At 58.4% G+C, this 21,904-nt stretch overlaps 1 protein-coding gene across 1 annotated transcript; it reads left to right on the forward strand.

The window, feature by feature from the left end:
- Positions 1-270: 270 nt before the first annotated feature.
- Krt80 (keratin 80) lies at positions 271-21,028 on the forward strand. Its single transcript, XM_021654436.2, has 9 exons — positions 271-876; positions 5,834-6,042; positions 10,473-10,533; positions 11,017-11,112; positions 16,838-17,002; positions 17,640-17,765; positions 18,188-18,408; positions 19,124-19,179; positions 19,300-21,028. Exons 1-9 carry the CDS (start codon positions 577-579, stop codon positions 19,422-19,424), a joined length of 1,359 nt encoding a protein of 452 aa, XP_021510111.1. The 5' UTR covers positions 271-576; the 3' UTR covers positions 19,425-21,028.
- Positions 21,029-21,904: the final 876 nt, after the last annotated feature.

The following is a 21,904-nucleotide window of genomic DNA, read 5'->3' on the forward strand; positions in this document are numbered from 1 at the left end:
AAATGGGTAGGGGACACGCAGGTGGAAAATAAAGAAATAATACAGGGGCTGTTTTCCAATGCCCGCCTGGCACCGTGCCCAGTGCAGTCACCTTACCCTCGGAGCTCAGGGCCACACTTGCCTCATCTTTTCCAGAAGTATGCGAGCCCAGATACGTCAGCCCTCAGGTATGCGGCTGGCTGCCTGTCCTTCTCCCTACTCTTTCCTCTGGAACTCGACCTTCTTGGCACTGACCACCCTGCCCCAGGGAGTCAGCCCAGCCGAAGGGCCCCTCCTCAGTCAGGTTCCCTCTTGTAGGGGACTGTGACAAGCCCCTTGAGCAAGGCAGATGCCCTGTAGGGCAGGCAGAAAGCTGGGGTACGGGGGAGGGGCGGGACCACACTGTCTAACTAACAGGTTGGTCTGGCTTGAGGTTGAGTCCCGCCCTCCTGCAGCTAATGAACACCATGCAACAGGTGTTTGGGCCTCAGTCCCCAGCCGGCCCTGAAGGTGACAGGAGGCAGCGGCCAGCCACCAACTCAGAAGCTCCCTCGCTCGCTGGTGGGCCCTCCGGCTCCCAGGCCCAGGGGGGCCACCATGGCCTACCGCTCCTGCGTCGTTGGCTTCAGCAGCCTCAGCGGCTGTGAGGTGACCTGTGCAGGCAGTCCCCAGCCTGGGACCTCAGGATGGGGCAGCTGTGGGCTCCCTGGGCCTGGCTTCAGCTCCCGAAGCCTCACAAGCTGCAGGCCAGCGGGCGGCATCCCCAAGGTGACTGTGAACCCCAGCCTGCTGGTACCTCTGGACCTCAAGGTGGACCCAGCTGTCCAACAGCAGAAGAACCAAGAGAAGGAGGAGATGAAGGTCCTCAATGATAAATTTGCCTCCCTCATCGGCAAGGTGAGCTGAGTGGGACAGGGCTCCAAAACAGAAGGGCAGCCCCGCCCCTGCCGACGGCCAATGGGAGGTGGCACGGCTAAACCTGCAGGAGGCAGAATGGGAAATTCTGTGCCGCACTGGTGTCTTGGGAAAAAGGAACCCCAGGATGCACTCTGAGGGAAATCTGGATAAGGGCATGGCACCTGGCTTGGGGGTGGGGAGGTCAGTGTACCCCTGCAGCAGTCAAGGAAGTGCTTTGGGGGGGCATAGAGGTGTGGCCTACTGGCCTCTGCCCAGGCAGGTGGATGGAAGACTGCTAAAATGCCCTCCTGACCCCAAGCAGGCCAGCCCGGAAGCATCTCCCCCCAGGCTGCCCAGCTGGCCTTCCCCATTCATCCATAGAACCACTGTTGCCAGCAGGTCCAAAGGGGCGTGTGGGGCAGGATGAGGCTGCCGCGGAGGCTGGATGAGTAAAGAGCAGCTTTGGCTCGTCAAGAGAAAGGAATGCAGAGGACTATGTGAGAGTCCGGCCAGCAGCCAACAGCTGGGGTGCTCTGCACTCACCTAGGTGGAAGCACCAGGGCCCCAGCCACCTAGCCCCCACGCTTCCCAGACTCACTGCCTGCAGATAGCGAGGGCTTCAGGAAGTCCTGTCTGCCTGCCAAAGCTGTGCCCACTCAACCCTTCAGCTTCCTCCTGGGTCACAGCTGCACTGGCTGTACTGCATGCTGGCGGGCTGGACACCACAGGCACCTCAGGTCCCCTCCACTGGAAAGAGAGACGTTTCATGTCCATTGCGCAGGAAAGGGAAAGTGCCTGCCTCGCCTCTGAGGAAGCAGAGACCCAGCCTCATCTGCCTCTTGGTTTCTAACTCTGCATACCCTTGCACATTTCTGGGGGTGCTGAGAGGTGGGGCGTACAGAGAGGTAGAGAGAAGAGAGTGCCACACGGGGACCTGTGTGAACCCCACAGGAACTTAGCAAGCAGGCTGTGGGTCGGCACCAACATCACCACCGTTGTTTTCCGAGCCGTACAGATGGGGTAATAGGACCAGAGAGGCTAGGTGCCTGGCCCGCAGTCACACAGCCAACTGCCGACGCAGTTGAGGCGTGAACTCAAGTGTGCATGAGAGAAGGAGCTGTTTGCATCTCAGCAGAACCGTGTCTGTCTCCCCAGCCTCTGACTAGCTCAGCATCCCCTCGCTTACACCCAAAGTGCCCAGACTGGGGGAGGGGCAAGCAGCCCTTCCCCCAGCCCGGCTGCACCGGTGACTGGGGAGGTAAGCCCTGCAGAGGCGCCTCCTTGACAAGTCTGGCTAATCCCTTAAAAGGAGTGCTGCGCTGAACTATGTAATTTGGCTCCCATGGGTGGCTTTTCTCCGTCGAACAAATGCCAATGCTGATGTCACGCTGAGCCACTGCCCTGGGCACGGGGTGGGAATCGTGGGTGTGTGCCCAGGGAAGGAGCCGGCACAGCTGGGGTCTTGGGTTTAGGCCCATGAAGGGCCTTAGCAGGACTAGAGCCTCCAGCTCTCAGAGGTGGCCTTGAGATGGGGTGCGCTCACGTCGAGTGCAGGGAGCTCTGGGTCCAGGCCTCTGGAGACCCTGTGGCCCCGGGAGATGGGCAGCCGCTCAAAGAAGCCTCAGAAGCCTATGACTGAGTTTAAATCCTGGGCTCCCCACCTGTGTGACCTCAGGTGGGTTGCTGAGCCTCTCTGGGCCTGTCACTCGAATGGGATGGTTTTTTAAAAGCAGTGAGGACACATCTAGCAGATAGCACAGGCTTTCTGATCCTTTGCTAAGAATGGAGTAAACAGGCCTGGTGAACAGGCCTGGTGCGGGGAGCTCCCAGACCTCGATACCCTTCCAACCACACACACGCCCGAGGCCTGGAGAGCAAGGGGAAGGTGGGGAGGGGCTCGTGGGGAGAGGTGCAACCGAGGCTTCAGAGAGAGGTGCAGGCAGGGAAGGCTCGGGAGATGGATTCCAGGCCCCAGGCAAGGCTGGGACTCTGAGCAGAGAGCAGGGAGGAGTGCTCCACTCCTCTCCCCACTCAGGGCCCTCTGCTGCCCTGAGAGACAGTGTGTGTGGAAGGGAAGGGAAGGGAGCTGATCCCCCAGAGGCCAGAGCAGAGGCCTGCCACCATGGTGCTCCCTTCAGTGAAAGGAGCACTGTTTCCTTCAGTACCTGGCTTGCCCTCTCTGTGCCTCAGATTCTGGGGCTCTGCTCTACAGCCATCCTGTGTCCCTGGCAGGGGGAGACTGACAAGGCCACAGGCACAGGGAAGGACAGGGAAGGCTGGAGAGGGCCGCTGCAGGGGGATTTCCAACATGAAGACAGCCTAGGTGATGGGGCACTGAGGAAGGACAGCCCAAGGGCAGAGGACAGCTGGACATGAGGGCAGGTCACGCAGCTCTGAAGGTCTCGGCATCCCTGTCCTCAGGCCTGATGTCATCAGACACAGGCCCGGTCTCCTGTGGGTCTCTGCTCCTCCACTGGGGTTTGGCACCTTCCTGGCACAGTGGGGATCCCTGTCAAATGTCTACCTGCAGACAGTGGTCAGGCCCTCCACAAGGGGCACCCAGCTCCAGCCAAAAGGAGACTCGGCATCCTCTGTGGAAAAAATCTCACACTATAAGGCCTGTTCAGCCCGATCTGGCTCCCTGCAGCTCCCAGCCTGTTTCTTCTTTTGTACAGTGAGGAGACAGACAAACCAGGAATTTGCCCTGGAAAGGAGCCCCCCAATAGCTGCCACTGTGCCCCCATAGGGCAGGGACCTGCAGTGCTGCCACTGTGCCCCACAGGGCAGGGGGACTGGATGGAGGAGCTTGCACTGGCTCCTCTTGGGAGCTGGGATTACTGGCCCTCCCTAGGCCTTTGTTTCCATAGGGAGGAGCCTTTCTGCCTTCAGCAGGCCATGGCTAAAGATGACTTCTCATCCCCACCCACTGAGACGAGAGACTCCCCAAGGCTGGTGGGAGACAGAAGGTATGCCCTTGGCTCCCCCAAGGGCACAGTGCCCTCCAGCTGTGCTGGTTGGCCCGGTTCACAGCATCTCCCTGACAGAACAGTGCCGAAGCGCAGAGCACGGAGGGTAGACCGAGGGAACTTCCTGGTGAGAAGGCTTTCCTGTTGCCCATGGGTGGAGGTAGGAGCCTCATGTCTCTCCTCTCACCGCACCCTCAGTGTAAACATGGACTCCTGCTTGTCAAAATGCAGAGAAGGTGGGGTGAGCCAATACTCCCCCACAGCCTTCCTCACACACGCACACAAAGCAAGGCAGAACCCTCCTGACCTCCAGCCCGACGGAACCTGTTTGATTGTGGCCCAGGTTTAAGGCAGTGTCAAGCGGAACTTCCCAGAGAGATGGGTGTGAGGCAGGGGAATGCTGCTCACCAGCGTCATAGTCCGTGCCTCTACCCAATGCTCCTGCCCTCCTCCCTACCAGGAAAAAAAAAAAGGTGCCAAAGGCTTGTGCAGCTTTCGGGCTGTGGTCCTGGGAGTAAGGCCAGCACTTTCGGCATACGGGCATCCAGTTAGCACCACATCCTCAAGGTCAGAGCAGCCTCCTGCCGTCAGCCCTCACCACTGTGGCCACCCAGGGCCCCCGAGCTGACTGGGAGGGTGCGTGAGAAGCTGGCAGGGGAGGGGGCCTGACTCAGTCTGTGGACATCCTTCAGGGGTGACTGGGAGGAGACACGCAGCGGAGGAAGGCAAAGGATGCTCAGGAGGACAGGCAAGGGGAGGACAAACCAGGAAGTCTCCGTCGTGCTGGGGTGCAGTCCAGTGGGAACCGAGGTGAGAAGAGAACCAGGCAGCCTTCTGGGGCCGAGCTGTGGTCCAGGGGTTGTAGGTGCCTCCGTAGATCCAAGCAATGGGGAAAGGGGTCAGAGCTGCAGGGTTTAGAGCCCTCTCTGTCCCCATCCTCAAGGCCACTCTGACCCTGCCTGGAGGAAAAGCCCTCTTCCGAAGGGCCCCAGGCCACAGGCCACAGGAGGCACATTTCGGCAGTACATGACGTCAGTGCAGGGCTGGGGGCACAGTTCAGTGGGCAGAGTGCTTGCCTGGCATGCAGCAGGGCCCAGATCTGATCCCTAGCGCTGCATAAAGCAAGAGCTGTGGTCTTAGCTCTCGAGAGTAGACGTAGGAGAAACAGAAATCCCAGGTCGTCCTCAGCTACATAACGAGCTTGAGGCTAGCCTGTCCCAGAACAAGCAAACAAACAAAATCCCAGGTGCCAGGTCTGGCTCTGCTGCCTGCTATCGTTCTTACAGCTCTGTGGGCTGGGTGCTGGCCCCCTCTGGAAACTGTGCTGATAGCAATACCCACTCCACAGGGTGTTGCCTCAAAGGAGTTGGAACACGAAGCACTTGGAACCAGTCGGTGCACAGTTGGCACCTCACACGCATTGGCAGCTGCGCTCTCCCGAGCTCATTCCCACCTTTGCCCCTCCCCCACACACACAGCCGTTTCAGACAGGCGCTGTTATCCACCTCAGCTTCCAGCTGGGGAAACTGAGGCTCAAAGCCTCTGCAAGCCTGGGTCTGTCGGGAGGATTAATATTAAAATGCCAAGTAAGCCTGCCTGTCTGGGCTTCAAGGCCAGATTCGGTCAGGCTTGTGGTGGAGGAGAGGCAGGTAGGACCCCCTGTGTCTCCCGCGCTCCTATTTTGGGCTCTCCGGGTCCTGCATTAGCCTGCGACAGGCTGGAGTTCCACGCCCTGCTCCCCTAGCTCACCGAAGGCCCTGCCCAGGCCAGGAAGCCTCTGTCTCTTGTCTCCACCTCCATCCTGCCCTTATCGCAGCATCTCCAATGCAACTGCCAAGAGCCGGAGGTGGCTTTGCACAGCGCGCGGAGCGCGGGAACGCGTGCAGATGAGCTGCTCTGTCCCGGGGAGCCCCTCCTCGGGGTCCCCCAGCCTGCCCAGGGAACCCAGAGTGGCACCTGCCGACCTACTCAGCTCCCTCCTGCTCTTGCAGGTACAAGCTCTGGAGCAGCGCAACCAGCTGCTGGAAACCCGCTGGAGCTTCCTGCAGGGCCAGGGGTCGACTACCTTCGACCTCAGCCACCACTACGAGGCCTTCCAGGGCCAGCTGCAGGAGGAGCTGCGCAAAGTGGGCCAGGAGCGGGGACAGCTGGAGGCCAGCCTGTCGCAGGTGCTGGAGAAAGTAGAGGAGTTTCGAGTCAGGTAGGTCTCACCCGCCGAGAACCAGGGGCTGAGGCTGAACTCAGGAGGGGTGCACCCAAGCTGGAGGGCGAAGCATCGGTCTTCTTCTAGATGCAACTCTTGAGAGCATCACGTGTACACTGTAAATACTGCAGGTATGGGTGGACCTCCAGCAGTCACCCTGACGGTCCGCCAGCTTCGGTCACACAGGCTTAGAGCTAAGCCCTGCGTGCTGGCATGGCACAGGCCTGGCCGCGGCAGCCCTTCCTGAGCCCGCACACATGCCAGCGCCTGCGCTGCGTGTTGAGCTTGGCCTCGGCACTAAGAGGGAAACCCTAAGAGCAGGCAGGCGACAGTCAGGGCTTACCTTGGTAAAGCAGCAGACCCTGTTAGAGCGTGCGGCTAGGCCTCACAGTAGCAGGAAGATGAGGGGACATGATGCCCACATGATGCTTTTACACTTACTGGGACAGAGGGACAGACAGGCAGGTGGACAGAAAGTAGGCAAGTGCCACCCAGTAGTCACAGGCCCAGCCTAGGCCCTAGCTTTGTGGCTTCAGGCAAGCATAGCCCACTGACTGGTCTCTGCTCCCTCCTGAGTGTGAGGACAAGGTGACTGACAGTAACCTCAGTTGCCATGAGGAAAAACCTGAGAGTTCAGGTCGGTGCCTGCCAGTGACTTTCCTGTCCCCAAGAATGGTAGCGCTGCCCCAAACTGGTTAAACTGAGCTAGCCAGCCGAGGAAGGCAGAATAAGCACCTGGGAGGCCCCGGGGAGGGATGGCCCTCTCTAAGATCAAGCAGTGGACAAGCCCTCCCGGACAAGGCAGCTGAGGCTGAGCAGAGAAGTAGCTCATGCCCCTGGGTCCCTCCTCAGGCCCTCGTCCTGCAGTGTGGCCCACAGACAATTAGTCGGAGACAGGACCAGCCTTCCGGGGGCAGCCAGGCAGAGCAGAGCGTAGGCCCACTCCTGAGCTGAGGAACGCTGTGGAGGCCATCTCTCCCAGAGAGCTTCCCAAGTCCTCGGAAACCCATACGGCCGTGTGATCACGCGGGCCTGCCCAGCACGTGTTCCCCAGGAGCTGCAGCCCATTTCACTGGTCCCTGATAGGTCTGACAGCCTCAGAGGAGGCTCAAGGCAAGGCCTACTAAGCAAAAACGTCACCCTCAGTGGCCACGGAAGCATGGCAGGCCAGGGCACATGCAGCTGAATCCCTCTTAGGCCCGGCTGTTTGCTGTCACCTGGATGCTGACCCACTTCCTGTCTGCCTGGCCATTCAGGCTTCTCTCTCTTCTCTGGGGAGGGGAAGTTGATAGTCAGTCTTACAGAAGGGTGTCAGCAGTTGGGGTCTGCAGGCAAAGCTGGCAGGGTGGGGTGGAGCACTGGCAGGGAGGGGCCGGCCGTGCCTTGCCTCTGCAGGGTGATGAGCTCAGCCTTGCTCCCAGAAATAAACAAGTGGAGGGGGGCAGCTGTGACAGGTTCAGGAGCTGGTGGCTGGCAGGCTGGTAGCAGACTGGAGGTGGGACAGAAGATAGGCACTACCTGAGCTGCAGTGGGATGGAGGCTTCCAAGCACGGGGTACCCAAGAGCCCCACGTCTGCCTGGCCTAACTCTCCCACTTACTGAAAACAAAGCAGAGGCCCAGCGAGGGGAAGCAACACTCCCGAGCTCAGCCAGCCAACTCGGGCATGGCGGAGAGCCACACAAGCTGGCTGCCGAACAGAAGCATGTGGCTGAGGGGTGAGCGGGGGCCGAGTCTGGCTGAGCATCAGACAGCAGGCTGGGGCAGACCGAGGCAGGCTGCCCTTGAGGAAGGGGTTCTTCCACCTCACACAAAAGCTGGGAGCAATAGCAGGAGCTTCAGGGAAACTGGGCCAGCCCCAGACTGGAACCCAGCGCTAAGCCTCAGACCTCCTGATGGACCATCAGCCTAGGGCTCAGGCATTGGCCCACCTGGAGGCCACAATGAGGAGGGCCTCTGCCCCAAGTGTCCCGGTGCTCTTCCCTACTGGGGGGGGGAGCATTTGGCTGCCATCAAAGTCCTGATACACGTTTACTAGGTCCCTAGTGGGTCTCTACCTGGCGGATCTGCCTGAAACACCCAGGAGGCACAAGTTCCTCATCCACAGTGAAGGCCCCATTCACAGGGTAGGCAGCTCCATGGGCCTCAGCCAGGACCAGGATCTTTCTAAGCTTTCTCAGGGGACACAACCACCAAGGAGGTGTCTCTAAGCGATTAAGCGATTAGTAGGACAATGGCAGAGATGGGATGGCATGGTTATCCAAAGGGGAAGCAAACAAGGATGCCCAGAGGATGGAAAGGGCAGAAAGGGCCTGGCACCCAGGGGTCCCTCCAGATCCTCCCCAAGGTTGGCGGGTCCCGCTACCCGGAGGAAAGGGTGCTGACCAGCTACCTGCATTTAGAGGGCAGCAGGACGAGGGACTCATTGCCGTCAGCCCCAAGGCAGGGGAGTTTCACCAGGGCTCCCAGATTCCAGTGAGAGAGGCGTGCCCACGTCAGATGACCCTGATGGCTGGGAACGATGCTCAGAGAGCCAGCCCCACTCTCCAGAGGCATTGTGTGGTGTACCAGGGTTCATGCGGGCATGGGTGGCAGAACTACAGCACACTTTGAGTCCTCGTGACATTTCCCTTGTCACAGCAAAGTACACACATAAGTGATGTAATCAAGTGTGCGGCTACTCAGAAAGGCAGCTAGCACTTGCAGCACCTGTGCCTTTCACTGTCACATAAGACCCTAAGAGAGAGGGTGTTGGGGAGCGCGGAGAAGGAGGCCCATGATACCTGTTGCACACACATAAACACACACACATGTAGTCAGGACTTCTGACCCATTTTATTCTCCCTGATGCGTAGCCCCTGTCCAGCCCCACCACGACCCTCAGAGACCTTCACAGACACCCGGAAGATAAGGAATGGCCAAGTGCAGCTCAAACCCAGAGATTTAGAGAGCCTGGTCCCCCTGTGAACCCTGCCGTCCTTAGGTCCACTCCGCTGCAGATGTGGGTCCAGTCATGTGACAGGGCCACTGTGCCACTGTTCTGCTGGGAGGTCAGAGACTGGGGCAGGTAGGCACCTGTAATTAGAGCCCTGAGTCAGGCATTCCTGGATAGAAGAGAAGAAACTAACCCACTTCCATGCCCGTCCCCCGGGGCTGTCCTTGAGGGCAGATGCCAGCCACCCTTTGGAGCCAAGACCACTGTCTTAAAGAGAAGAGGATAAAGTGATGGAGCAAAGGGTCCTGCCCTCACCCAGCAGAGCCTGACTGAGGCAGCAAGCAACCGGGAAGAGTTAGGCTTTGTAGAGTGCCCTCCACAGGTCATGTATCTGTCCCCGCAGCAGGACAGGCTGCACGTACGGCCTTACACACAGGAGGTAAGAAAGGATGGGAGAAACAAGTTGCCATTAAGCACGCTGAGCTGAGCACATGGAGGGCCCTATCCCTGCCTCCCTTTGGAGGTCCCAGAATAAGATGGTGCCCCACTTTCTAGCAGAGCCAAGGAGCAAGAACTGGCTGCAGGGAAGAGAGTGTGAGACCAAAGTAGGAACAAAATGCCTTACAGGCTAAGTGTTCTGTTTGCAGTTAATTCCTTGCAAGTTAAGGTTTCTGCTTCTAATTAGGAATAGGTTCCTGTTCCTTAGATCTGACACAAACTGCTTTCCACCCCAGTCACATGATATAATCCTTACCCTTGCTCCTTCCCTTTCACTGTCTTTCTAACAACGAGTAACCGCCAGCTCTCTCACCCCTGTGAACACTTTCTCTCTCCCATAAAGGGGACTCCAAGAGGCCAGCACAGGCTGCTCTCTCTGACTTAGGGTGAGACTGCTGGCTGGCCAGTCCGAGGCACACTCCAATATACACCCCAAAATACAGTTTGTTTCAACTGGACAACCGTGGATTTGGTCTTTTCTCCCCCAGAGTCTCGGGTTTAACAAGAGGAATGAGCGGGATGCTAGGAGAGGGAAGACCACAGGCCTGGCCCACCCACACTTGTGATTCCAGGGGGGTGGGTAGGCGAAGGAGTCACCGTGAAAGGGGTGCAGTCAAGAAGGCTTCCAGATGACTATGCAGTAGAGCCAGGAAGTGGGCAGCCACTGCTGGGAGGTCCCAGGGGAGCGTGTGTCCACCAAAGGAAGAACCAAGGCTTCTTGTCCGATTTTGTTTTGGTTTTTGTTTTAAGACAGGGCCTCATTATGTAGCCCTGGATAGCCTAGAACTGACAGTCCAGGTTGGCCTCAAGCATGTAGACTCCTGTCTCTGCCTCCCACGTGCTAGAACTATAGGTGTGCGCCACCACATCCAGAAGGGCCACCCTCTCCAACTGCCAGAAAGCACGGAGAGGTCTAGCAGAGACTTGGACCCCTCACAGAACAGTTAGCCATGCCCCAAGCTCCACAACGTTGCTGAGGAATGCCTCTCCCCACAGGTACGAGGACGAGATCTCCAAGCGCACAGACCTAGAGTTCACCTTTGTCCAGCTGAAGAAGGTAACCACCAGCCCACCAACATGGCCCTCCACCATGGCTCTCTGCCACAGTCCTCCACCATGGCCCTCTGCCACAGTCCTCCACCATGGCCCTCTGCCACAGTCCCCCACCATGGCCCTCTGCCACAGTCCTCCACCATGGCCCTCTGCCACAGTCCTCCACCATGGCTCTCTGCCACAGTCCTCCATCATGGCCCTCTGCCACAGTCCTCCATCATGGCCCTCTGCCCCTCTGCCACAGTCCTCCACCATGGCTCTCTGCCATGGTCCTTCTGCCCTTGTCCCAGCATTATCCCACTTTCCCTGCCTAAGCAAAGCTCTCAGGCACCTGAGATTCAGCACCAACAGAGAGAAAGGCCAAGCGCCAGCCTTCCCCTTTCTCCAGGCTTGGGTATCGTCCCCTCCCCAGAAACTGTCCCACCCAACTCCTGCCCTGAGCCCTGGCCTTTTAGCTTCCATCTCCCACCTCCACTCCCAACTCCAGGACCTGGATGCTGAGTGTCTCCGACGAACTGAACTGGAAACCAAGCTAAAAGGCCTGCAGAGCTTCATGGAGCTGATGAGAACGGTCTATGAGCAGGTGAGAAAAGAAGGGCCTCACAGAGCTCACTCTTCAGAGGTGAGGGACACAAGCGGGGATGGTGGAATGTTTAACACTCACCGTTTCCAGCCGGTGACATCACGGCTTCCCAAGGGCTCTTCTCGCTGGGTGCCAACGATCCTTACACTTCCCTTAGCCACACAGTTCATGACACAGGGGCAGGGTCCCAAAAGTCACTCGATTTGAGAGAGCCACCTTTATGTGTGTTAGGGTGCTAGCAAACAGAACAAGTGCAAGGATCAGTACGACGGTCCTTGTGTGATACATCCCTACTTGGGCTGAGCTCCATCTGGGTCTACGGCACTTCTGCCTCTGATGGACAGTGCCGCACCCCCTCCCACTCTTGGCTAAGATGGGAAGACTCATGGTGGCTTCAGCCCAATCTTAAATGAGATGCTAAATGTAGACAGAGAAGCTTCCAGAACATAGGCCCATCTATCTCTGAGGTCCTCGGCTGAGCCTGGAGAACTCAAGGGCTCGGCTCTCCAGGAACACTGTACCCTCCTGGGCATCCTACCACAGCCTCTCTCACTCTCTTCATGTCACCTGTCTCGGGGGGGCGGGGGGTACAAGGGTAGCCTTTCACAAACAAGGAGTAAGAGGGCCATGGCTGGGGTTGACAGGCCCCAGAGCCCGTGTGCTGCCAAGCCCACGGAGAGCTGGTGCCAGAGCTGGTGCCAAGCCATAGCAATGACGTCAAGGCTGGAGCAGAGGCCAGTGTCACTGCCACCGTCCGTGCAGAGTTCTGGGACCCACAGACTTCTGAGCATGTCTAGGAGGGAGATCAGGCCTCTCTTCCAGCAGGCTCAGCATCCCAGGACCCCTCTGGGACTGACAGCCATTTGTGGCTGTGGGATGGAGCAGAGCAGAGAGAACTCCCACCCTCAGGGGCAGCAGGAAGGCGAGCTTACAGCTGGCCACACTGCCTGGCAGCCCTCCACAGCTGGCCACACCCTGTGCACTGCACTAGGCTCCACACTTGCAGGCTGGCTGCTCTGCCCAAGCTCCTCTTGGCTTCGTGTGTGCCAGAGGGGCATCAGAGGGGCAGTGCTTCAGATTCTCTGCTCCACTATGCTCACCAATGCCTGGCAAGCTCAGAGCTCTAAGCCAAGGTGAAGGCCCTGCAGCTGAGACCCAGGCAGAAGGAGGCCGGCCATCCCCAACAGACCCAAGCCTTGCCAAAGACTGTGTGCCTAAAGAGGCTTTTGGCCCCATCTCAATAGCCAGGCCCATGAGCTCCATTCACGTGGAGCCACAGCTCTTGGGGGCTCGGTTTTAACTCCTCCCCTTTTATCATCTCTGTAACTTTGACTGAGCTTTGTCTCCTCCCTGTGCCTCAGTTTCCACATCTGTAAGCTGAGGAGAGTAACATAACATGGTATGAGGAGACACCATGATCAAGGAAAGTCTTATAAAAGAAAGCATTTAACTAGGGGCTTGCTGACAGTTTGAGAGGTTAGCCCATGGCAGGGAGCATGGTGGCATGATGGTTCACATGGCGCTGGAGAAGCAGCTAAGAGCTTTACATCCTGACCGGCAGGCAGAGAAAAAGAGAGCTGGGCCTTGTATGAGCTTTTACCACCTCAAAGCCCATCCCCAGCGGCATACCTCCTCCAACAAGGCCACACCTACACCTAGGCCACCCCTCCTAATCCTTGTCAAATAGTGCCACTCCCTGATGACTAAGCCTTCAAATATGTGAGGCTGTGGGGACCACGTTTATTCACACCCCCACAGCATCCCCGGTCATCAGAGGCCAGACTCCAGCAGCTACCCAGATCACCGGATGCACCCTTTGTGTGACCTGGGCACCTCCCCCACACTGTAAAGGCTCTTACACCACCAAATGCAGTGTAAACAGCAGTCCCCCCCACACACTGTGGCTGGGGAAACTCTTACCCCGTCTGCGTCTGGCCGGACGCTCTGACAGACGGGTGGCCACAGCGGGCAGCTCAGACGGCTTCTGCCACTTTTGCAAGCGGCCAGGTGGACAGTGAGCTGGGCTTTACGATCCACTCCATGAACCCCTTGACCCTGAGAAGGGAACACTGACCTTTTGTCAAAAGGATGCCGGCGAGCCCCTAAGACAGCTCTGCCTACAGAAACAAAACCCAAGCCGTGCAGGCGTGTCCTAGAAGCCATGTTCAAAACAAGCAACTGGGCTGGGCTACAGCTTTCTGGTAGGCGTCTCCCCTCCATCAGGAGACCCTACACTTGACCTCCAGCCCTGCCCTCCCCAGAAAGGAGGAGGATTACCCCAGTACACCCAAAACATGAAGGGTTTGATTTGTAACCAGTGTAAATACTAGCGGACTATTTCACTTTTCTTTCTCTTTTTAAACATTCAGAGTCAGGTTTGGTAGGTCACACCTGCAGTCCCATCACTCAGGAGAGAAGAGCAAGACCAAGAGTTCAAGGCCCTCCTCCACACAGGCCAGACAGGGCTGTATAAAACAAAATGGACACTCAAAAAATTTCTAGTCTGGAGCACATTTTACACGCACAGTAGCTCACACCTCAGTCAGATGAGTCATAGCCCTGTGCTCCAAGGCCACTGGTGTGAGCGGCTCCCTTCCAGAACAGAGCAGGCCACAGCTCCCTCTGTGACAGGAAGACACACTGGACTGTGGGTAGGCCTCCTCCTCCCTGCCCCAGGAGGGATGGGTACTTGGTTTTCAACCTTGGGTCCGATCAGAAAAGCCTTGAAGTATATAGATCTATGCCCTATGGATGTCCCAGAAAACGGGGAGCCTTCCCCCCTCTTCAACACCAGGGAGCACATTGTGGGGCCACTCCAGACGGCTGGGTGGTACCCACTGGCCAGCATCCAGCCGCAATGCTGCCTGCCACACCAGGTTCCAGGAAGCTCTGGGCAGAGTCAGCCCACAGCCTCTGTGCTAACTGCTCTCCACGCTAACTCTCAGCCAGTGCTCACCATTCCAGTAACGATGAAAACCCTTAACTAAGATTTAAAATCTGGCTCAGTAGCTGTGGGAACCGGAGCAGGCTGCTTTAACCTCCCCGTGCCAAGCGCGAGCGTGAGCGCTGTGTGCCTGTGACAGTCAGATGACAGCCTCTGCTGTCAGTTCACCTTTCCTTGTTTGAGACAGGCTCTCTACTTTGTTGTTCACAGCAGAATGTGACCGTCTAGCCAGCCCTCAGTCTGCTGGGGATACCCTTGTCTCTGCCTCCCATCTCAAACGCTTTAGGGTTATAGACACCCACTAGGGAGCCCAGCTTTACATGGTCCTAGGGATTTGAGCCGGGGTCCTTGTGCTTGCCTAGCAACCCCCTTGCCCACTCGGCCACCGCTCCATCCCAGAGCTTATTTCTCCGCAAATGTAAAGCGCTTAGAATGATGCCTTCCGTGGAGCGAACACTTGCAAGCTCCATCCGGCACCCACTTTACAGATGGGACACAGAGGCTCAGAGGGTTGGAAACCGTGGTCCGTGTTGTCCAAGGTGGTCGCGTTTACAAGGCAGTGAGCAGACTTTCCAAGCGACCTCCATCACCCCCGGAGAGGCTCCTCAGGGCCCCGAGGGAAACACATGACTGACACACCGCAGCCTCCTCCAGCTGAGGCTCCCTAGGGAGCTGAACTGTTCTGTGGTGCGGCTCTCGCCAACTCCGGGTGTCAGGGGCCCGTCCCACGGTGGCACCGCACACATAGGGCGCATTGTTATCCCCTCACTCCCGGTGGGGCCAGCGAGTCTGGACAGGCGTGCAGCTGCTCTGCGCACCACCGCTGCTCTGCGCACCACCTCCTGCTTCTGCTCCTCTCACTCCCGCCCCCTGCTTCTTTTCAGAAAGGGTACAGGGTGGCTGGCCGTCCTCTGGCCCCAACAGGGAAGGCCTGTCCTTTGTGGCAGCTCGTGGCTGGGCCCTGGACTTTATTAGCCAGACGCCACGTCAGACCTGAGCTTGTGGAGTGTGGGGCTATAGCCTCATTCACTGATCTCCACACACTCCCACCAGGGGATCCCCAGAATCACACCTCTAAACCTGTCCTAGCAGGTGCCTGTTACAGCAGGCAATGTTGCTGGTGACAGTGTGGCCCGAGTCCAGTCAGAGCCGGCAGCCCAGAGACATATATTTATTCAATCCGTCTGAGGACCAGTCAAAGATCCCCACCGCTACTGGTCCCCGAGCTAGACAGGCAGGACCTGAGCTTCTTCCCCGAGCTTCCTTCCCTGAGCTAGACAGGGGCTCTGGAACACTTGCGGAACCCGAGCTTCCTTCCCTGAGCTAGACAGGGGCTCTGGAACACTTGCGGAACCCAAGCTTCCTTCCCAGGAGGTGCCGGTAGTCAAGGCTGTAGGCAAGCAGACGGGAAAGGCGTGGCCCACCTGACACCACCCTGGCTCTGAAGCTGCACTCCAGAATTCAAGACACCAGTAAGAAGTTCCAGGCCCTGTCAGGCACCACGGAGAGTTCCCTAGGCCTAACGATGAATTAGGGAGGGGATCCCCAAAAGTGAAGAAGGTCAAGGTATATGGCTGTGAGGGAACCAGCCGAGCCAGGGCCTGAGCAGTGTTCCAGCTCTGAGGGCCAGCTCACAGGGGGCCAGGGACAAACGGCAGGGTGCACTGTTCATCAGCGCAAGATAAAACTCAGATCCTGGGGGCTCTGCGTTTTCATGAAGTAGACAGCTGAAGACTTCTCTAGGTTCGAACCGACTCCCAGCCACTGTTGGGATCCTGCCTGACCATTGAGCTTTAAGAGGCAATGAAGTTGACAGCAACCAAAGACACCACTGGAAAGTGGTGCCTGAAACAGGAGACGGGGGTCTGTGGATGTCAGGCCAGGCAGCATCCAGGCCCAACCTCCAGAGTGAGCCTCAGCCACACACCGCCACCTCTGCTGGCTCCCTGCCTGGCCCCGTGGCCAGCTGACTCACCTCTCTGAGGCGTGCTGGCAGCCATCTTCTGTTGACACACTCTGGCTCCTCCACCCTGGAGGCCCCCCAAGGTCTGGGTTGTTGTTCAGCACCTCCAGAGGAAGCGGCCCAGGCTTGTGCAACTCTGCAGCCCCTGAGATCCCCTGTTCCCACCCGGAGCCTTCCCGTGGGAAAGCCGGCCGGGACAGTAGGAAGTTGGCCTGGCACTACAAAGACGCCAGCAAGCTCAGCTCCCCTGGCCCCCAGGGGAACAGCCTCACCCCATGATCAGAGAAGAGTAAACTGTCCTGTCCCAGCACACCAGGCCGCACTGCTGGGCCCAGAGCATGGCCTGGGGGAGGGGGCCGTTATACTTCCAGAGGGGTCTAGAAACAGATGACCATCAGCAGAGGCCATCTGGGACCACAGCAGTTTGTACCGTTCCCCAAGGATTCGCCAGCCTCCAGCCCCTTCCTGGCTAGCCTCATCCTTCATCCTCTCTGGTCACCAATGGGTGACCACGGGTGAAGGGGACCCTGCCAGGCCCAGTGAGAAGACGGAGGGCAACAGACGGCCGAGGAGGCTGCTGAGCCCCACCTCAGCACCAGCCAGGAGGGGGTGGGGGCCTGAGTATGAAAGCCACACAGACAGACAGACAGACAGACACATACACACACACACACATACACACACACACACACACACACACACACACACACACGCATGCACAAAGAGAGAACAGTCTCCACCTGAGGAGTCAAGGAGACGGTGTGTGCCTGAGGGAGTCCTCCTCAGCAGCCCTGAGCCTCCACCTCTGTGCTGCCCAGGAGCTGAAAGACCTTACAGCCCAAGTGAGGGACGTGTCGGTGAGCGTGGACCTGGACAACCGCTGCCGCATCGACCTGAGCGGCATCGTGGAGGAGGTGAAGGCCCAGTATGATGCCATCGCCGCCCGGAGCCTGGAGGAGGCGGAAGCCTACACTCGGAGCCAGGTCAGGGGCTGACACGCAGGAGGGTGCTGACAGGGCAGGTGGGGGCTGACAGGGCAGGTGGGGGCTGACAGGGCAGGTGGGGGCTGACAGGGCAGGTGGGGGCTGACAGGGCAGGTGGGGGCTGACAGGGCAGGTGGGGGCTGACATGCAGGAGGGCAGGTGGGGCTGACCTGCAGGGAGGGACATGGCGGCAGCTCTGGCCTGAGATTCTCTGAGGAGTGGTAGATGTAGGGAGGGTTGCAGCATTCGGCCACAGACAGCTTGGAAAGAGTGAGAGCCACTCCTGCAGGATCCTGGGAGCCATGGGCAGCTGTGGGGAGCCGTGGGCAGCCAAGGGGAGCCATGGGCAGCCATGGGAAGCAGTGGGCAGCCATGGGAAGCAGTGGGCAGCCGTGGGGAGCCGAGGGGAGTTGTGGGCAGTGGGCAGCCGCGGGCAGCCATGGGGAGCTGAGGGGAGGAAGCTGTGTGGCCCTTCCCACAGGGCACAGAGTTGCCAGCACCCCAGCAGGCGTGGGCGTGGCTTACCCAGGGCAGCTTGTGGGGCTGGAGGGGAGGTGGGAGCGGACTGCAGAGGTGAGGCTGGGGGTGTTGAGGGACTACAACACACCATCTTTCCGTCCCCTTCCCACCCTTTCAGCTTGAGGAGCGAGCTGCCCGCTCAGCGGAGTTCGGGAACAGCCTCCAAAGCAGCCGCTGCGAGATCGCCGACCTCAACGTGCACATCCAGAAGCTTCGTTCTCAGATCCTCTCCGTCAAGAGCCACGTGAGAAAACCTCTGAAGGGCCTGAGGGGCCATAGGGACCAGGAGACACTCAGACAGGCCGAGTACACGCAAGACCCGGCCAAGTGGCCCTGGGCGTGGCTACTAGTGCCTCTGGCCTCAGTTTCCTCATCCGCCAAATGGAGAGGAGCGTGGTTGTCCATGAGGGACGCGAGTTCTGCACAGGAACAGCCTCTGTAGAGTGCCCGGAGCTACCGGGACAGCAGAAAGGCCCCCACCACCATGCACGACGGGGCCCTGGGCCCTGCCCAAGCCCAATCACGTAGAAAGGGAGGAATGTGGGGCTGTGTGGGACTTCGCGCTCTGCTTGAGCACCCTCTAAGTCCATCGCTAGCCGTCGCCGCGCCTAGAAACGCCGTTGCTTAGCTACCTCTCCCAACCACGCCCCCTTCCCTTGGCTGCAGTGCCTGAAACTGGAGGAGAACATCAAGGTGGCGGAGGAGCAAGGCGAGCTGGCCTTCCAGGACGCCAAGGACAAGCTGGCCCAGCTGGAGGCCGCCCTGCAGAAAGCCAAGCAGGACATGGCGCGGCAGCTGCGCGAGTACCAGGAGCTCATGAACACCAAGCTGGCGCTGGACATTGAGATCGCCACCTACCACAAGCTGGTGGAGGGCGAGGAGAGCCGGTGAGTAAAGGGAAAGGGGCGGGGAGCAGGGTGGAGGGCGGGGTGGGGCGGGGCGAGGGGCGGGGCTAAAGCCAGCGCCTGTCCAATCCTGACTTGAGCTGGGAACTGAGACCTAGTTCCTACGGCCAGTTTGCCCAGCAGGAAAATGGGCTAATGATAAACATGGGCTAAAGATAAACTCGCCGGTGGTGGGGAAGCCAGCTGAATCTGCCCAGAGAGACTGCTCAATGCCGAGCTTCCCATCCCCACAATCCACATGGTAGAAGGGGAGAACCAGTTCCCACCTGTTACCTGAACCTCACATGCACTCTGTGACACACGGGCGCGCGCGCACGCACACACACAAGGTTTTTTTGTAAGTTCAAGGTGGCTATCTCGGGGCTGTTGTTTTTAAGTGCTCAGGCATGTTCAGTATGCATAGACTGAGTCTGTCTGGAGCAGACCCTGGGAGAAAAGCAGAACGGGCATCCTGGCTTATCTAAAGTCCAGGTTCGGGTCTCCCACACCGAGACTCTCCTCCCCTCCCACCCTCACACCATCTGAGGAGCCAGAATCAGGACAGCCAGCTTCCTCAGCAAACTACCCCCTAGGAACTCCAGAGACAAGGACGGCTGGCTAGCCAGGGTCACATGACAGGGCAATCACAGACTGCAGCCCCCATCCTAACGGGGTTCAAATCCCAGGTTCCCATCACACCCTGCCTCCCCTCCCGCAGGATGGACCTACCTTCAGCCACCGTGGTCAGCACCGTGCAATCCCGAAGCAGGACCAGTAAGTCCACACGCCCAGAGACCCACGGCAGGGGTGTGGGGGCGGGAGCCCCGAAGGCATACTTACCTGGCTTCCGTTGCTCCAACCCCTTCCATCCCTCACCCTTTGTGTCCCCTATAGCCGCCTCCAAGTCTAGCCTCTCCAAGACCCCCTCCCGGAAGAAAAAGACCCGCAGAGGTCCCGTGATCAAAATCACCGAAATGTCAGAGAAGTACCTCTCCCAGGAATCTGAGGCCTCAGAGTAAGGCCCCGGAGCCTCAGGCCACTGCCGCGGCAGCCAGAGGGACTTAAGCTAAACTCGAGAATGCGGCCTGGAGCCTCCAGGTTGGGAGGAGAGACACTGAAAAGAGAGAGGTGGGCTCCAGCTGAGACTGTTTCTCTGGATGGTCAGCGACGGCAGGGGCATGGCCAGCTTCGTTCTGCATCTGTGTCTCACTCGCCGCTTCCAGCCTCCTGGCCACAGGCTGTCCTGGTGTGTAAGGGGAACCTTGGGTCCGTCACCTCCTCGCCCCTCTGAAGCTGCCCTTCCCACAGCCCTGACAAGGTACTTGACTTCTGCCCATCGCTTGCCCTGACTTCTGCCTCAGCCTCGCCTCTACCTCAGAGCCGAGACTGGCATCCTCTCTAGCCGTAGGCTGAGCTGAGGACACACGTGGGTTCTGTCCCACACCCGGAGCTCCTGGGGACTGGGGCTCCCTGGATTCCCTATCCTTAGGCTTCCCAGACACCTGACAGTATTGGGGACAAGAGAGGAAAGGCCTGATGTGATAGACAGAGCCCGAGCCTTGGAGCGGCCCAGAGGCCTGCACACACCCTCACTAGGGACTAAGGTGTCTGTCATAACTGCGCTCCAGGGGTATTCTGGCCACGGCCAGCACCCCGGGAGGAGAGCCCAGAGATGGCAGCCTGACTCCAGGCCTTGCCTCCACCTCCCTGCCATTCTGGGCTGTGCCACCATCCTGCAGTCTGAGCTCTGCCTCCAGCCCAGGTCTCTCCAGCCTCATCCCTTGATTTTGGTGCAGCAGGCCTAGAGCCCCAGAGCCTACCCTACCAGACACACCCATTTCCCCAAATCCCATTTCCTAGGACCTCTGTCTGTTCTATCACAGGGCCAAGGATCTAGGGCATTACACACAGTGGGCCAAATCTTCCCAGCCCCCCCCTCCAGTTCCTCCCTTCCTCTAAGCTTACTCCCTGCCTCTGGTGGGCCATGAAGAAGGCTAAGCATGGAAAGATCCAGAAGCTTCTTAACCCTTAAGTAGGTCCAGGAAGCCCCAATGGGGGCTTCACAGGATCCAACCCGAGAGCCATCCTGCATCCACCAAGGGGATCTGGACTTGGCCAGAGAGTCCTGTACTCTGCCCTGGCTCTCACCTCTGGGGTCTGCAGGGGCACAGTGGTGCCAGCCTCCCCATCCCACCAGCCTCCTTCTCCCCTCCCTTTCCTCCCCTGACATCCATGTCCTGGCTCCTGCCTCACCTCCTCTCCTAGCCTGTCTCCCGTCCCTTCATCTCATCCCCCAGGACAAGGTGTCCAGCAAGGCCCCTGGCCCTCCAAGCCTGCAGGGAGTCTCCTGGGCCTGAGGGACCCCGCAATATACTCAAAGCAGGTGCTCGTTGCTGCTTTCTCTCGGGCTATTTATCCGTTTCCAAGGGAGCAAATCCTCAGTGGGGACACGAAATATAGGAAGTATATATTATTTTTTCATAACTTATGTGGCTTTTAACTTATTGCTTCCCTTCCTGTTTCTGCATGACCAGTGCTGTGCATACTATCAGGATATTAGAGAACTCATTCCGGCCACCTGGCTGACTTGGGCAAGGTGAATAAAGTATTGAGATTAATCATAGTTAGAGCTGCCGGGCATTGATTTTTGTATGTTGGGTGTTTGCTTCATTTTGTTTTGAGTGTGTTGGAGACAGGATTTTGGGTAGCCCAGGCTGGCCTCAAACTCCTACAGACAAGGACGCCCTGAACTCTCTGTTCTTCTGCCTTGGTCTCCCAGAGGGCTGTAATTACAGGTATTTGCCCCCATTCCTCGCTTGAGTGTCTAATTTTATCTCCCCCTCAGGGTGGTGTGGTGGCACACAGTCATCCCAGGCTGACCTCGGGGTGTGACAGGCTCTGTAGTTGTAGGGAGCTGAAACTTCAGACCAGTGGGGAATAGATGCAGAAGTTCCCCCCACCATTTCCTGCTGCCAGGAGACTGCCAGGAGACTGGCATGGCGTGGGTCTGCATCCCCAGCACCCACACATCCAGGTACCACATGGGCCTCCTCAGCAGACACAAACGGGATTCCCCAGCTGGCAGCAGGGTTCCTTCTGCCCAGAGTTCACTTGGATGGTGCAGACCTAATCCTGCCAAGTCAAATTCAAGACAAAAAATAAGGATCGAGAACCATCTCCAAGGGCCAGTGAGATGGCTCAGTGGGCAAAGTAGTGGCCGAGCCTCGTGGCCTACACAGTAGGAGGAAAAAACCAACTCCTGAGAATTGCCCTCTGGCCTCTACAAGAAAGCTGTGGTATGCAAATGCACACACCAAATAAGTCAATCAATGTTCTCAGTGGCCCTCTCCAAGCCCTGGGCTAGGAGACCTAGACTACCGCTCCTTCCTTCTCCCGCCAGGAGCCCACACACAGGCCTCGGGAAGAGGCCAACCTCCAATGGCCAGCCTAGGCTCCTCTGCAAGTACAGAAGTGGCTCGTTTGCTGGGTCCGGGAAGGG

This window comes from Meriones unguiculatus, chromosome 8, assembly GCF_030254825.1.
Source record: "Meriones unguiculatus strain TT.TT164.6M chromosome 8, Bangor_MerUng_6.1, whole genome shotgun sequence".
NCBI lineage: Eukaryota > Metazoa > Chordata > Mammalia > Rodentia > Muridae > Meriones > Meriones unguiculatus.

What these genes read in the sequence shown, in the direction of transcription:
- Krt80 (XM_021654436.2), top strand. Translation starts at nt 577, where the DNA reads ATGGCCTACCGCTCCTGCGTCGTTGGCTTCAGCAGCCTCAGCGGCTGT. An exon ending in CCTTTGTCCAGCTGAAGAAG is followed by an intron (nt 10,534 to 11,016) that starts GTAACCACCAGC and finishes TCCCAACTCCAG; the next exon opens with GACCTGGATGCTGAGTGTCT. An exon ending in GTGGAGGGCGAGGAGAGCCG is followed by an intron (nt 18,409 to 19,123) that starts GTGAGTAAAGGG and finishes CCCCTCCCGCAG; the next exon opens with GATGGACCTACCTTCAGCCA.